The following is a 17,049-nucleotide window of genomic DNA, read 5'->3' on the forward strand; positions in this document are numbered from 1 at the left end:
ACCTTGGAGTCCACGTGGTTGCTTCTCTTTCTCTTCCCACTCCTTGCACCACCACCAGCTGGAAAGAAGAAGGGACATAAGAAAGAAGGAACAGGAAGAACCCTCCTCTTCTGACTTCTTCTTAAAAAGTGATCGTGGAGACGTCTCGTTGGCTTAACCCCAGAATTGGGTCTGGCTCAGAGCTGGGGAGAGTTTCGAGCAACTTCTTACAGGAGCTATCTTTACAGTCTCTTCCTCCTTACCAGAAACGGCTGTCATGTCAAACCATGACACCCCTCCTACCTCCCCACTCCTTCCTGTTTATATACTGAGCATTGACAGTCTATGCTACTTAGCAGCAACCAAAATATCCATGTGTAATCAATAGTATTCTCACAGTATATCCAAAACACATCCCTGTACCAGCTTCTAGGAAGAAAACTAACCCTATCCTACCTGAAATCAGGACAAAATGATAATAAATTAATTTTCCAGAACTTCTAACTATTTAAAAATAGAGAAGCTAAGGCCAGTATGGGAAGCAGGAAGTTTAGATACCTTCTTCAAGTTTAAGTAAGAGTTCATGACACAATTAGGGCCAAAATGAATCCCTTGATTCCTAATGCTATGTCTAACATAAGTCCTGGTATACTAGTACTGTTATACATACATTTTTTTAAACAGTAACCTGACACAGAAGCTCTGATGATGCCTAACTGAAAAAAAATTATTTTGGTCTCTTAATTTTTAACATTTCAAACAATATCTTTAAGCGTTTATTTCTTTTCTTGTGCTTTTCAGAACATATGTCTAATTCAGACTCTGGAGATAATAGCAGTGAAACACAGACTTTACAGTTCTGTGAACCTCCTGAAGGAAAACCTTGTAATGCAAAAGCAGGTATTACTTTTCAGATGTAGAAAGTGAACTGTGCAATGGAACTTTCCCCCCTCTCCTTTTCTTAATGCTTCTGGTGAGTTTAGGACCATGATGTATTTGTGTATTTGTGGATGATAGGAGATTGGGGCATCCCTTTTTTCTATTGTATCTAGTGACAGGACAAGGGGTAATGGGATGAAGCTGGAACACAAAAAGTTCCTTTTAAACATTAGAAAAAACTATTTTACTGTGAGGATGAGGGAGCCTTGGAACAGACTGCCCAGGGAGGATGTGGAGTTTCCTCTGGAGGTCTTCAAAACACACCTGGATGCGTTCCTATGTGACCTGATCTAGGTGGACGTGCTCCTGCAGGGGAGTTGGACTAGATGATCTCTAAAGGTCCCTTCCAACCCCTACTACTCTATGATTCTATATGTGTATATCATGTAGTATACAAATGGAAAATGTATATGCATTTTTATATTCAAGAGGCACTGTATGAATTCTTTAAAGATTACTGAGGGATATTCACTTTAGGTATATGATATTATTTGAATTTTACATAGGTTCTACCAATCTAATAAGTTATAACCCAGTAGTGTTTCTATCCAGAACAAAAATTGAACAGAACTCAACTTCAAATACGACTGCTGAGTTTAGGCCTGTTGAAATAATTGCATTTTAAGAAATTATCTGTCCTTGGGGCTTCCCTAGAGCTCAGTTAGATTTTTATAGCTCTCCCATTGTAGCACTCATCAATTTTTGTGGCATAAAATAGACCAATTCATCACAGTAAATGCTTGCAAGCAGTGGATGCATAAAGCATTTGATATCAGAAGATTATAAAATGAAAAAAATCTGCTGGACTGCAAAACTTGAAAGTCTGTGGAATGGGGACAATGCTAAAATGTTTCCTCTACTCTTGCTATGGAAGCTAAGTTTGAACAGAAAAAGTAGGACAGAGCGTCAGGATGCTATAGGAAGAGGAAAAGCTAAAAAAAGATAAAAAATGGTAATCTGCATGTTTACAAAAATAAGAGACAACACAGAAGTCTATTTTAATTAAATAATGGTAGTTTCCATAATGTTTCACTATTTCTACATTTCAAAACGAACATTTTTCTAGAACCAGTATCAGAGCCTGGTTTGACTGAGATATAAATCAAGACTGAAGCTTCTATAACATTTAAAAGTAGAGAATTACAGTCTCTCTTAACTTCAGAATGATTCATTTTAATCAGTGACATTTCAACATATATTTTTCTAGTCAAGCTAAAGTGGTTTTTTTTGTTTTTTTTTTTAATTTCTAAGCTTACTTTGTCTATTTTTTTGGCTGAAATATTGTTACTCTTCCCCTATAAGTTCCACTCTTCCATAATAAATCACTTACCCAAAATGGGGGAGGACTCTTTCTTTCTACAGCAAACTCTTCCAATTTGGAATATTCTGAAGAAACTGATGTAGATCCTCAGATTCAAGCAGCTATAAAGAGAATGAATAAACTTGACACAATACTGGCAAAAAAACAATTTAAGGAGAGAACAATTAAAAAACAAGGCAAACAAATGAGGGCAAAGCTCTGGGAAGAACTTCAGGTTAGAACTGCTCTGCTTACATTGTAAATAGTTTATGTTGTGTATCTTACAGAATTATGTTTCATAGTCTCATTGTTTTATTAAGTAACTCACAGTTGGATGATTAAAGTGAAGAAATGGATCTTAAAAAGTAACTTTGAATATGTTTTAATATATGTTGGCTAAGCAGGCTTTGAAAGAGGACTGTGGTGCTTGAAAATTCATATGACTAATAGCCAAATGTAAGCCACAGCTAAGCAGTTGTATCAGCAAAGTCTTATGCTTGAGGTTGCTACTTGCAGGTATGATAAGGTGTGAAAAGAGGTAATATCTGTGAACACAGACCTAAAAAAGTAACTGTTCTTAAGGCCCATCTGTTTCAGTATTATCACTGAAGAAATTAGAGATGCCTCCTGAAGAGGCATAAGAAAGCTACAGCACAAATTCCTTCACCTTGTTGCTGTCCTGGTCTCTAGAAGTTAAGTGTCACTTTAAGCCTTGAAACATGAGACTTAGTATTTTTCCAAGGTATGTATCATATAATTTACAGAAATACAAATGTCAATAGCTAATAAGACATGATAGGAGTTGGTTTGACTGCATCTCATAATTTCAAGAGATTTGGATTCAGGGCCATATATACATTACAGAACTTTGTCTTGTGAATATTATCTCCATGTAACAGCACTATATAACAGAGGCTTTAAAGTTCCACAGTGCCTTTATTATAACTTCTGATGTTCAGATATCCTCAAGAAGAAAATAAAGCAGTAAGCAAATGTTACCACTGAACAAGAAATTTTTAATAATGCCCGATATTCATTCAACCTGATAAGCAGACAATATATTTTGCTTTAAACTATTTTCAAGTATATGCATGTATCTCTATACTTATGCTTTATTTCTTTTGAATAGTCTCTCAGAACCACTGGAAGCCACGAGGAGATAGAAAACACAAACCATTTTTTAGCTTTGATGTCATCATGGCAGGATACAGCTGGTAAGTAAGAATGAGATGTGAATACCCTGATTTATTATCCTGCATTGGATTAATATTCATATTTTTGTTGGATACGATAAAAATAAAGCTTTCAAATCATCTGGAGTCCTGTGTCCAGTTCTGGGCTCCTCCACTGAAGAGGGACAGGGAAGTGCTGGAGAGAGGCCAGCACAGGGCCATCAAGATGATCAGGGGACTGGAAAATCTTTCATACAAGGAAAGGCTGTGGGAACTGGGGCTGTTTAGTCTGGAGGAGATTGAGGGGAGATCTTACTAACATTTACAAATATCTAAATGTTGGGTGTCAGGAGGTTGGGGCATCCCTTTTTTCTATAGTAGCTAGCAACAGGACAAGGGGTAATGGGATGAAGCTGGAACACAAAAAGTTCCATTTAAATATATGAAAAAACTATTTTATCAGAGGGGTTGTGCAGTCTCCTTCCTTGGAGGTCTTCAAGACCTGCCTGGACATGTTCCTATGCGACCTGATCTAGGTGAACCTGCTTAATCAGGACGGTTGGACTAGATGATCTCTAAAGGTCCCTTCCAACCCTACCATTCTATTATTCTATGAAATCTTTAAACTAAAATATTATTTGCATCTAAAAGGATGTCAAGATAATATTTGAAAAAAAATTAACTGAAATAGTTTTTGCATTATTGCAAATGTAGAAGTTGTACTGTAACATTAATTTTGTTTATAGAAACCTCATTGTTTTCAAAGTATTGGCTACTGTAGAAGGGTAGAAATCCAGGTTAAGTAAAGCTTGCATTTTTCAAGTTGATGGCAAACGGATGGTTTCAGAAAGGATGTACGTTGATAACACTTGTAATTAAGGTAATGAGAGCAGGTAGAGGGGAAACAAAGAGCCTAAACCTCCTGAAAAACTTGAATGTTTTTACCATTTTGGAGCATTTGGGCAGTATGCAAAGAATTCAAAATCATTTTGGTAAACAAACAAAATGAAGTTACTGATGTGTGGTTATTGGTGGTTGTGGAGAGCTCACCAGGTTGAAGTACTTGGCATTGGAAAGGCGGGCAGCTAAAAAGTATTGGGCCTAAAAATGGTACTTTGAAGCTCTAGGGATGCAGGCCCTGCCACGCATTTGGAATGGGAGAGAGTGACAATGAAGCAAAGGCAATGCCATGGTAAGAATGTCATAATATGACAAGTCCAGAAAGAGGGAAATCCTGAGCCTTTTTAGGAATTGTTAACAGAACAATTGCTTATTATTATAGTTTATATGTTATATATTATATTTCATTATATATTATATTATATTATATTATATTGTTAATTAATTGTTACTGCCTACACAGCCCAAAAGAGAGTATGGATCATTTACATTAAACTTGATACTGATTATATACAATTCTATGATTCTATGTTACATTTAATTAAATTCTAAAAGAATTTCAGGTTCAGAATTCCAGGTGAAAGAGAATTTGAGTGAAAGGGATCACCAAATAATATGGAGTGTGATTCTAAGGAAAAGGTGCAAATATTATTTTTAATTGTCTTTTGCCTTTAGAATTCAAGGGAAGAAAATTTAGGATAGATAGCAATTTTGAAAACTGAAACTATGTTAACAATATGCTAGCAGGCTGTTCTCAGGAGGACCAGGAAGTCTAACCATCTCTGAGTTTAATCATGATGTGACAATGAAGACAAAATACTCAAAGTGGAAGTAAACACATGAAGAAGAATAAACGCTTGCATCTTGGTGTTTTAGTAAAAATTACTTCCATCTTAAGTAGCATTTAAAACACCAACTTCTATAGCTGTATTGGAAGTAGACAAATGGGTAATGAAAGATTGAGTTCTTTAACAGGAAAGATAAACAAATGGTTAATGATACAGATATGGGATGTGATATGTAACAAAAAAGACTATAATCAAAATTACAGTCAATATCAATAGTGTAAAGCTATAGGTGAACAACAAAATTAAAATTCATATCTGTTTAGAAATGTTTACTGAGTGAGAAGGACACAATTTTGGTTAAAGCACATTCTGATGTATTGGTAGTTTTCTTTAAGAATGCAGAGAGGATGTGCATGCTCACAGAGATTAAAAAATAAAATACTGGATATTTCATGATGTCCTTTTTCTTTCTGTAGCTAGACCTTTACTGACGGAGAGACTGGAACAAACTGTAGGCATTCTGCTTACCATATCTATATTAGGAAGGGCAGGGGAAAAGAACAGACTGTGTTTGTCCAGAAGATACCATGACAAAACTACTTGAGAGTGATTTTAATAAAAATTACTATTTAAATACTCTCTTTTGGTGCTGGAGATCCCAGAGGTGTGTCAATCATATGCACATTTTGCATCCCATCCTTCATCTGTGTGGTTGAAAGGAGAATTGTGCATCTTGTCGTTTTTCTTGTTAGGGAGAGAACAAGGATTTGAGGTCTGACAGGTTATTGCTGAACAAAAATATCATCTTGAATGTTTGAAGTAGGTGCATAATAATGGTAGCAATGTACGTTGAAAACATTTGAACAAAGCTAATTATTACAAGCTAACTTGCTTTTATTTCTGTGCTAAAAGTTTGGATCGTTAGGGGAAGAACACAGAATTTGATACTGATGATATTAAAAAAATCTCCAGTAGATGTCAGGATAAAGTAAAAAAACAGTAGACAAGTAAGACTATACAGTAGTTAATGATCCCCATGCCTCATCTCCTCCTTTATTTCAAAGGTAACTCCTTGCTGTAGAGATCATGTGCATCATATGGGTTGCGGTGTACTGCACTAGCAAAACATTGCATAGTTTATATATTTCCTCAAGCTTGATCTTTTATCTTGAATTTTCTGTGACATGCTAGTCAGGTTTGATCGATGTCTCTCTCTCTCTATGTATCTATCTATATATTTAAATGAGTGCCCTGGTAGCTGCCCTGGTTGATACTGAAATGGAATGCAATTCATATATTTTGCTTTTTCAGAGTTTGATTGGATAAAGACCTTTATTAAATAAATTATGTAGGGAAGTGTTAGGAAGTGAGGAATTACACCTTTTAATGTGGCTGTGAAATCAAACACAAGTTCCGGGAACAAAATCATTAATAACTTCTGTGTCCCAGTCTCTCAGGCACAAAAAAACCTCAGACACACTCATGGCTACAATGTAAATCAGGAGTTAATTAAACATCCTTAAATTAATTTCCTTGTGCACCCTTAACAAAACCGTACTTTCAGTTGAATCCATTAAACATTATTACAGGATATTGGTTGGCTTTTTCATGGTGAAAACCACAATTTTCGTTTGTGATATATATAGTTCTTTGCAATATGAATCCTTTTCTGTAAGTGCTCAGTGTATAGTCTACATGTTAATGTTTTAACTTATACCAGTTGATGTATGTCAAAACCATGACAGCATTTTAAAATTTGAGTAACTGAAACAACTCTTGCATGCTAGGTTGTTGGAACACTTTTTTCTAGACTATACACTTGACCACATGGAAATAATGCACAGCAGACACCAGCTGTGAAACCTGGATACTTTATTCTCAAAGTTCTAGATGATTTGCCATATGGTGTCTGCAAAGGCTTTTGAACTTTAGGGCCTTGGGCTGTGTCTCCTAGAATGGAATTAGTTGGACTGTACCGGCAGTAGTTGTTAAAAACACAGCCATCTAAAACCAGCATAATTTTTCATGAGACACCTGGCACTTTTCTCCCTTCTTTAGTTCTTGAGAAATATAGTAGTTGTGTAATTTATCCAAGTAAATGTCTTTGACTTTCATATCTGAGATCAGTTTGATACACATGAAATTAGATCTTGCTTAAATATATTTCAGTTATTTTTTTCTGAAAAAATTCTTTCCAGATCCCTCCCATGCTAAAGAAGATGAAATACATACTTCAGTATTTCATACACAAATTAGTCCAGAAGATTATGATTGCTGTAAAACCCAACATAATCAGGGTAAGGTTTATTAATTATATAGTTTGTATTTCTAGGTATGGCAAAACAAAATATACAATAGGTGGATAATGAAGACTTGGCCTTTGTGGCTAGGCCAATGAAATCTGAAAAAGCAAGATTACTTGGTGAAATGGCAACAGTTCTCGTTGTTTGCAAATGATAAAAGAGAATAATTTTGTCTGTGACTTATCTAAAACTAAGAAAACTAATACTAAGAAAAGTATTACTGTTGAGCTTATAAAACTTTTTGATTTCTTTCATTCAAAATGATCAGATGTGTAACTGATTCATTGTAAAATCTATCATTGGATCTTCATGGAAAAAACTTGTCATTGCTGTTATTCTAAGGTACTGGAACTTATTCATTAATAGGCTTATATTCAAGAAACCATCTGAAAATGAACAGTGGTGCTGTATATAGTTTCAACCGTTCTGCATTTTTTTGTTTTCAGGAGAAATTGTATGGATGTCGTGACAAACCTAAATCTTTAGGAAAACTCATATTTTATGTTAATTATTGTAAAGGCTGTGTTACTTTAATGGATTAAGTACTTCCCAGCAAAAATGAAATATCTGTGCTGATTCTTTAGACATTACTTCTTTACATTCACTGTATAGAGGTTTCAAATGTTGGTAGTACTGTAATGTGTCCAACACTTCAAAATAAATGGACTTCTGCGCCTCTGTTGTTTCCCTAATTGAAATTCAGATTTGTATGGTTGATTAACTTCTCACATGTGTTGTGACATAAGAAGAGTAGCTTCAGCTGCCATTGCTATCAGCTGCAATTGTTTATTTCTTTGTCATCTACCGTTCTATGTAAACAGAAGGAATCTATCTTCCTGGTGACTAAGATCAGAAGGACATAGTAAATGAGTGTTCCTCAAGGTTGAACCATTGATGGCAGTAGAATCTCTGCATTTTTGGACTATGACTGCATATTTTAATTTTTAGACCTGGACTTTATTATCACTTGTCTTAATCCACTATTATGTGACCTTAACATGTTTCTTCACACTGGATTGGAGCAGTGTGGTGCTTTTCATTTCTCTGTCTTCCTACTATGTGTCTTCATTCCTCCTTTAATGAAGCTTTATCCTTAGCTTCCACCTTCACAGTCTCAGAGCTGTACTGGAGTGTTGTTGAATAGCAATGGCAAGTTTCATTACCAGTATTCAGGACAGCAATGGGTTATGAAGCTCCCAGTAGAAGCATGATTGAGAGTTGCTGTTGCTTGTACTATTTTCAGATGTTCTACATTCTCCTAGTTTGGAAACACATGAAATAGAGATCACTTATAAATTATGAGCAATAAATTCCTTCAGTGACTTTTACTGTTTCTGCTGGAGGCTTTTGATATGGTTTCTGAATAAGCCAATAAGACCATATTGTTTTGGCTGGTTTTGGATTTCCGTGTAAAAGTTGTCATAAAGCAGACTCTGAACAAGAGGAACTTAACTTGTGAAGAAGAATGTATGTATTAGTTTTATAATATTACTTTATCAATCAAGATTTGTACCAAATCTACAAAAAACTCACATGCAAAAATTTGTTGAGCTACAGTCTTTTTCTTAGCAAAGCAATCTTCAGTGTATTCTTTGTCCCAGTGGTCTATGTCTGTCCTTTCTTTACTTGCACGTTCTGAGATGCTCTGCATGACAGCTCCCTCCTCTTATTTCACAGTTAGAGAAAGATGTAGCTTAAAAGTAATGTTTTATGTATGTTGCATATTATGTTGGTGTTTGGTGTGTTTTGCTTATTTCAGGATACTTCTTGTCATGTTTATATTTATAAATCTTTAGATGATCCAGTTCCTTGACAAATAATGTCAAAGATGGTTTGGGATGCTTTCATTACCCAGTCATACATTTGAACTTTAACAGGGTTTTCTTGCTCAGCTCCAACACTTCAGTCCTTTAAGGTTTACTTGCAATTTGAGAGTAAGTCTGATTGGTGAGAATGTTGCACAGTTTTTTGCCCATAGTGTGTAAAAAGATGCCTGGAATTTATTTAATACCTTTTGGAGGTTTTTTTTCAGTGCAAGTAGATTAAAAGCAAAGTTACCTCCATATAAACTTCTGTAGCCTGTCGTCTGTTATTTGACATGTTAAATTGGGTTTTTTGACAGGCAAATAGCCCACCTATTTTTTAAATATCTACTTTCCAGAAAAACAAAAAGTACCATGCCTCCTTTTGATGTAGTTTTTGAGACATGGAAGTTGACTCTATGTGCTTAGACTTGTTGTTTAATGTGATAAAGTTTTGCTGGATTGCTCTTTAAAACTAGAAAAAATCTCTGAAAAACAACATATGTGTTCATTTTTGTGTAGATAGAAACTCGTTGTTGAAAGAAACAAACATGTGATGTTGTTAGAATATTATGTAGCTGTTTTATAGCTTTACAGCTCTACGATGAGTTTTATTTTTAAATAAAATTTGTTTTATAAGCTGTGTTATAATAATATCAACTATATCATCTGTTCTTCAGCTGTTTTGTTTTAAAAAAATGTACTTCATATGTCTCGAAATAGTTCTGTGGTTTTCAAAAAAAATATTGTTTGGTTTTGTACTGATGATAAAACTGAAACAATGATAGGGTTTGAAGGAATGCCGTGGCTTTTAAAGTCACCATGTTTAACATTTTTGAGGTTGGAAATCCCGAAGTATTTTAGCCTTTACAATGTTGCATGAGAAGATTAAAAATGAGGTTATATTTTGATAAGTTGTGTTTTAAATACAGGAATATACTTTATATAAATAGTAAAAATAGCATATAAAAAGTTTGTTCATATGTTTGTTAAAAGTTTAAATGGCATTGCTGTTATTACAGCTTCATTGAATCAGAAAAGGAATTATCATAATTTAGTAACTTTTCTTCCTCAAACTCAGATTATCCACGTGAATTAGAAACAAATGAATTTCTTAATCAAGCAGAAAAAATGCATAGCAAAAGTAATAACAGTCAGGATTTCATTAAAAAGAACATAGAGGTAAGAATTATAGCATAAAAACATTAATAGTTTGTTAAATGTTAACTAAAAATAGTATATAAGTACTTCTGGAGACAGTTGGGCGTTTTTAATCACAAACATAAAAAGCTAATTAGACACAAATGAAAAAAGCTTGCTGTTAAAAAGTATTGTCTATGTCAGAGTACTGTGTAAGATAGTTCTTGACTGTTCTTATCTTGGATGCTTATATCGAAGGGATAGTACTGCTTCTGTGTATTCTCTAAAGTGTACTGGAAACAGAATTGTTCTGTTTGTGCCTGAACATAGCTTGTTTTAAGGGCAGATATTTTCTTCCTTTACATGTATTTACTGTTAATTTAAAAGAAAATATTCTAAGGCATAGATAAGGAATTAGCATGCTAATTGCTTGTGCATAGCCTGCATGGGACATTTATTTAAATAAGACTTCTTTCTGTCAGAAAATAGGTGCCTTGATTTTCATGCTTTTTTTTCCCTGATGACTAGTAACTGTAATGATTTTCTATCCATTGAAAAAAATCCACCCCCGCTTTGTCAAAGGCTGTTATAAGATTATCAGTTTATTACATATAGGCTTCTAGATGTGATAATTAGCATTATGGCAATAAATAAGATTTGGATGCTAAGGTTTAAAAACTTTGTTTTGGTGCTCTTTGGGCTAAATTAGTGCTAAAATTTATTTTTTCTTTGTGTAAATATTTCAGCTAGCAAAGGATGCGGGAAACCAGATTGTTATGCTTGAAGGAGAGAGGAAAAGGCTAATTGAACTATTGAAAGATATAGAAGATGGAACGGAATTGCAAGGTCTTGAGGTATGGCAACTTTAATTTGTACTATCCTGTTGTATTTGGCTTATTTTTATGATAAATCTAAATTTGATTTAGTTTTAGTTGTACCATGAAGTAAGCTGCTGAGATATGAGAGAAAATCTGGACAAATTCAACTGGCTTTGACTCTGAGAGTGAATATTCATTGGCTTCTCTGTTCATGTTACTAATGGTTGGACATTCCTGGGCTTAGAAAAGCGACAGAACTTAAAAGAATAGTTAGGCATAGGTGGAAGGAACCTTAGAAACTCAGAGAATCAGATGACCTGTTTTCTCTGCATAAAATCATAGAATCATAGAATGGTAGGGGTTGGAAGGGACCTTTAAAAGATTATCTAGTCCAACCACCCTGCAGAAGCAGGTGCAGCCTATCAATGTGAGTGGCTAGTGCTGTTGAAGTCTCAGGTAGAAGGGTCAGCAACTGCTTCAAAAAAACTCCAGAACTTGAGGACATGAACTTCAGAATGCAACAACTGGGGAAATATACATTGATGAAGCTTATATGTCCATTTAGAAGATGACATGTCATCTTTATCCTGACAGACTCACTCTGTCCTAGAAGTGTACAGAGGAGCCAAGGTCTGCGTAAATATTAGACAGTTATGCTTTAACATAATGTTGTTAAAGGGCGTAGTCTGCATACTGCAGTGGATGGCAAGAACTGAAGTAGATAGAAATACCTTACCTCATGGGAGTAAAAAAGAGCCTTTATTTCTTACTGCTTTGAGGGGAATGTCCCAGGAAAGGAATTCTCAAAGGTTCTGTTATTTTACAGAAGTAATCAGAACGCTACTGGTATTAAATATGCTAAAGGTACATGTGTTTTCATAGAATGCACATCTGCAGACTATGTAAACTTGATGTTATGCTTCAAGAAACTTGTATTTTAATAAATAAGAATAAATATTGGGAAATATTGCTCTGTGTACAGAAATTAGGTGACCTTTCTAATTTATTTTGCATTAACATGTACATTATTTTAAGTCTACAGTAGTGTTTTGAACTTTTTTCACAACATTTGTAACCATACACTGAATCACAGTAACTAAGAAGAAACTCTGAAGAACTCTGTAAAATGAACAAAATATATCCCAGATCCAGTTTATGTTTAATTTATAGCTAAAAATGATCTGGAGTAAATTACTTTTTGGTAAGTTAAATAACAAATTAGATGTGAGAGCAAGAAACAAAAGCAAGTGCAATGTATTTTTTTTTAATTGTCTCCTCATATTTTGAGTTATTTTCTAGAAAGGTGGTGAAGAAATTCAAGAGCTGATTCTTTTAATTAATTTTTTAAAAAAAAGTGTCTAAAATCCCTCTTTATATATTATTGCTTGGTGGTCCTGCACTGAACTCTCTCCGGAAGTTCTCTGTCCCTCTTGAGCTGAAGAACCCAGACCTGGACACAGGACTCCAGATGAAGCCTCAACAGGGCAGAGGAGAGGGGGAGAAGAACCTCCCTCCACCTGCTGGCCAGACTCTTCTTGATGCATCCCAGAATGCCATTGGCCTTCTTGGCCACGAGGGCACTTTGCTGGCTCATGGTTAGTTTATTATCAGTCAGGACTCCCAGGTCTCTCTCTGCAGAGCTGCTCTTCAGCAGTTCGACCCCCAGCCTGTACTGGTGCGTGGGGTTGTTCCTTCCCAGATGCAGGACTCTGCTCTTGTCCTTGTTGAACCTCATGAGGTTCCTCTCTGCCCAACTCTCAAGCCGGTTGAGATTCAACTGAATGGCAGCACAGCCTTCTGGGAAATCAGCCAGTCCTCCCAGTTTGGTGTCATCAGTGAACTTGCTGAGGGTACACTCTGTCCCCTCGTCCAGGTCGTTGATGAAGATGTTGAACAAGACTGGCCCCAGAATCGATCCCTATGGAACTCCACTGGCCACAGGTCTCCAACTCAATTCTGTGCCGTTGATCACCATCCACTGGGTTCTGTCATTCAGCCAGCTCTTGATCCACCTCACTGTCCACTCATCCAAGCCACACTGGCTGAGCTTTCTGATGAGGATGTTCTGGGAGACAGTGTCAAAAGCCTTGCTGAAGTCAAGGTAGATGACATCCGCTGCTCTCCCCTCATCTAGCCAGCCAGTTATGTACCCATAGAAGGATATCAGGTTAGTCAGTGTTTAATTAACAATACTATCTCTTCTGTACTTTCCTGATCAAGGACATGTTTCAGTTTGAGGAGATGATCCTTCATTTGATAAATGTCAGCATTTAAAATCTGAAGATCTTTTAAACAGCCTTCTGTTAGTAAACATAATATTTTTGTGACCTAGAGAAGAGTGACTTTTAAAATACTTTATTATTTTACTGTTTGTAATCTCTTCTGGTTTAGTACATAGTTACTAGGTTTTTAAGGTAGCGTCCTTCACAGAATTGAGAGGCATTTATGCAGAATAGCTAATACAAATTATGACTAGCAATGGGTACCTTTTTTGCACCAGTTCTCAAGGCATCAAGGCAATGGAAAAGTATAACATCCCAATTTTGTATTTGACACATGTCAGTGTTACATGGGCATGTATCTTTAGGGATTTATGTCTATCTATCAATCAATCTGTCTTTATTATATAAAGATGTATATATGTATGTTTGTATCTATCTATTTCTATCTGATCTTAAATGGATCACTACACAGGATGTGTACATTGCTGTATGGTTTTTATATGAAAGAGAAGAATGGGAATGGTAATTTGTGGATTAGTCTAGTCCATACTAGAACATCTCTTTAAAGAAGACGATTCCTAAATCTACAGCCAAAGTAGAACAAAAGAGAGGATAATACTTAGTTACCTAAACATGTCTAGTCTGGAGATAGATTCTTTCTCTCCCACATTTGACTTATATTCTTGGTGAAGTATTTTGTGTGGCTGATTTATAACAAAGATCATGAGGAAATTATCGGCCAATGAGTAATCTAGACTCCTTTAAGGTTACCCAGGTAAATGTCCAGCTGATGGCCACTTTCATCTTATTTCAGTCTGACTTAAAAAGCTAGTGCTGTCTCATTGGCTTCAGTAACTTCTGGAGGTTATTGATCAAAGCAGAGCTGGGTAGGCAGTTTGAATTCCCCTGTATAATGTAATGTGGATTAGGTAACTTCATTTGACTTGTACTACTAAATATGTGAAATATCCAAACAGCACTTTACTAGTTTTGAAAAAAAGTGTTTTACGAGTATTTAAAATGTTTTAGAAGTACATGTTCATGTTAATATAGTTGTGCAAGCTGCAGGGGTGTAATTTATTTCAGATGTTTCACAGTAATAAAGACTGACTATGCTGTTATAAAAGTATTGTCTGAGTTAACACACAGGAAACATTGACAGGACAGATGCATATTTTCCAAGTAAAGCCATGTTGAAAATAGAAAAGAGAATGTGTGAGTTCATTTAACCCTGAAGTAAAGTGACTACCGGAGTAATTTGCATACTTAGAGAATGGGATATGACAGTGGGGGTACAGACACAGACCTGAGGCTGATGAGTCCAGTTGCAGCTTGACTGTTGTAGAGTCACTTCTGTGTGTTTGTACCATGTTCTCCAGTGTCTGATTAGGGGGTGGTTAACATGACACAAGTATAGTACTGCACTGGATACTTACGTTATAATGATCACTGTCTCACCTGAACAATGCTTCCATAAAGCTTTCAAGCTTCTAGAGGTATTTCTGAATTTCTGGAAACAGGTCATATCTGGTCAGGCTTACTAGTTGCATCATCACACTTTTATGAGAAAGCATTAGAAGAACAGATTTTGTTTCACAAGAGAGATGACTTTTCCCTTTCCATCTTCCCCCTTCTCCCTTTCTTAAAATTTAGGATGGAAGTAATTTATGACAGGTGTTTATTATATGCTTTTTTCGCTTTTCTACTAGTATGCTTTAGGTTAATGGACATGAACCAGGGATGACCTTATAGTGGTGGTATTGTAATTGTGTATTGCATCTTGTGTGGATGCAACTGCTTGAATAGCCAGAGGGATAGTCTGGAAGCTGTAGAGCAGTGATAGACATGAATCCCTTGAAAGACAGATGTTGAAGTCTAAGGGGAAGATGCTGGCCCCCTTCTGTTTGCAAAATCAAAGGAAATCTCCTGCCCTGCTCTGCCAAGGTGCTACCTGGGGTTGTTAGAAGTCAGGACAGCGATGTAATCTGCTAGTGTCATTCCTAGTGAATGGTGGTTGTGCAGACTTGCTTCTCTGAGTGTGAGGCAGGAGTGCCACATTACTGTGGAGAACCTGCATCTGTTTGTGAATATGACCTAATTTGTTTGGGTTAAGTGGGCTGAGCTCACTCACCGTATGCAACTATCTGTACTAAGAGCACGTGTTCATATTGGTTAGTCAGGTGTTACTGCTACCAAGAGGAAAAGACCGTGTAAATCAGAATCAGGGAAAGAACTGTGCTCTCTGTCTCCTCCAGTATTTCTGTGATCATGTACTGGGGCTCTAGAAGGGCATCAGCTACTCACCTCAGAGCAGTTCTTTTGCTTTCATATAGAAGCCTTGCTTTTTTCTTTAGTTACACATGTCACATTACATCTCATACCCTCATTTTCAGATTTGGCTCAAAATGGTTCCTGCCATACCATCAACCTCTGCAGTTTCATTCCAAGCCTGATTTTGTCAGGATTTCTCTCTTTAACCCCTTATCAGATGGAAAGTGGTTGTCCTGTTAAACATAGTTGCTGATTTTACTTCCTTCTTTGACTTGCACAGGAGTGTGTTGCTTCCACTTCCTTCAGAGGACAATTAAAGTGCAGTGTATATGTTCCACTTTATTTGGACTCCTAATGTGCAGCTGTGCAGGTGTGATTGGATGTGTATCATAATAGACATGTCTCTGCATTTGCTGCCAGATTTTGTGATGAAAATTCATTGAGAGATTTTGTCAAGATGTGTTGAGTGTAGTTGAGAATATCACATTTTTATGTCTGTTGACTTACATTAGTCCTTTAAAAAAAATAAAACTCTTGCTGTCTCAAGTTTGACATGTAGTTAACTCTCTGTATGGTTTCTTAGACTTAAGCTGTAATATGATGTCTCCAAAATAAGTGTGCAAACAAGGAATGCTGAGATGCAAGGCATAACAGAAGTGATTCAGGATGATGTTGAAGACAGTTCTAGTGCAGTTTCTGGGAGCTGTGCTTTTCTGCTTCATTATTAGCATTGAAAATGTGAGCTTATAGCAGGTTCTTGGTGTTTTCTAACTTTGGACCGGTGGATCTACATCTGCCAGATGCTTTCCTGTTCATCTCTAACCTCTGCACTGTCTTGCGAAGGAGAACACTACTGAACTGATTTTCATGGCAGCATCACAGTGATGCTTACTGTGCAGCACTGGATGGCATGATCTAAATGCAATTTAGATGATGACAAGAAATTATTCCTTCAAAAGGGTCCTGGGGCTACCATGTTGAACAACCACGGAAACCATAACATGGGAAGAATTTGCATCCATGGAAGGGAGCTGCAAAAGACAGAGTGTGCCATCAAACTTAAAAGTTTGACCAACTTGGCTAAAAGATTGTAAAGTGAGGCGCATTGTTAAGAAAAAGGGGTCAGCTATCCAAAGTGCTTCTCTTGGGCATCAGAGAACCAGGGAATTTTATAACCTTCAGAAGAATGGATGGGGAACTTGAGAGCTGTCTGACTGCTCTTTGGCCAGCTGACATGGAAGAAAAGTGTCTGGCTTTAGAGCAATTTTTATTTAGGGCTTCTGAAAGATAAGTCAGTGAGGACACAGGCTTTTTTGTACTTTATAGAAGTAAAATACTAGCAGAAGTCTTTTTGGCTTAACACAGTACCTTTTGTTAGTACACTTTAACAATGCATATAGATGCGTGTGCTTTCT

The 17,049-nt window shown here is 36.2% G+C and overlaps 1 protein-coding gene across 6 annotated transcripts in view; it reads left to right on the top strand.

The window, feature by feature from the left end:
• FSIP1 (fibrous sheath interacting protein 1) overlaps positions 1-17,049 on the top strand; it is a 77,641-nt gene that overhangs the window by 5,482 nt on the left and 55,110 nt on the right. For 5 of the 6 annotated variants that reach the window (XM_061998572.1, XM_061998574.1, XM_061998573.1 and 2 more), the window contains 6 exons: positions 781-879; positions 2,263-2,453; positions 3,348-3,432; positions 7,277-7,375; positions 10,265-10,365; positions 11,070-11,177. In XM_061998572.1, the coding sequence (XP_061854556.1) occupies positions 781-879; positions 2,263-2,453; positions 3,348-3,432; positions 7,277-7,375; positions 10,265-10,365; positions 11,070-11,177 (683 nt within the window). The remainder of the gene's footprint in view (positions 1-780; positions 880-2,262; positions 2,454-3,347; positions 3,433-7,276; positions 7,376-10,264; positions 10,366-11,069; positions 11,178-17,049) is intronic. The other variant, XM_061998577.1, reaches the window with a different exon arrangement.

Source organism: Colius striatus, chromosome 6, assembly GCF_028858725.1.
Source record: "Colius striatus isolate bColStr4 chromosome 6, bColStr4.1.hap1, whole genome shotgun sequence".
In the NCBI taxonomy this organism is placed as follows: domain Eukaryota; kingdom Metazoa; phylum Chordata; class Aves; order Coliiformes; family Coliidae; genus Colius; species Colius striatus.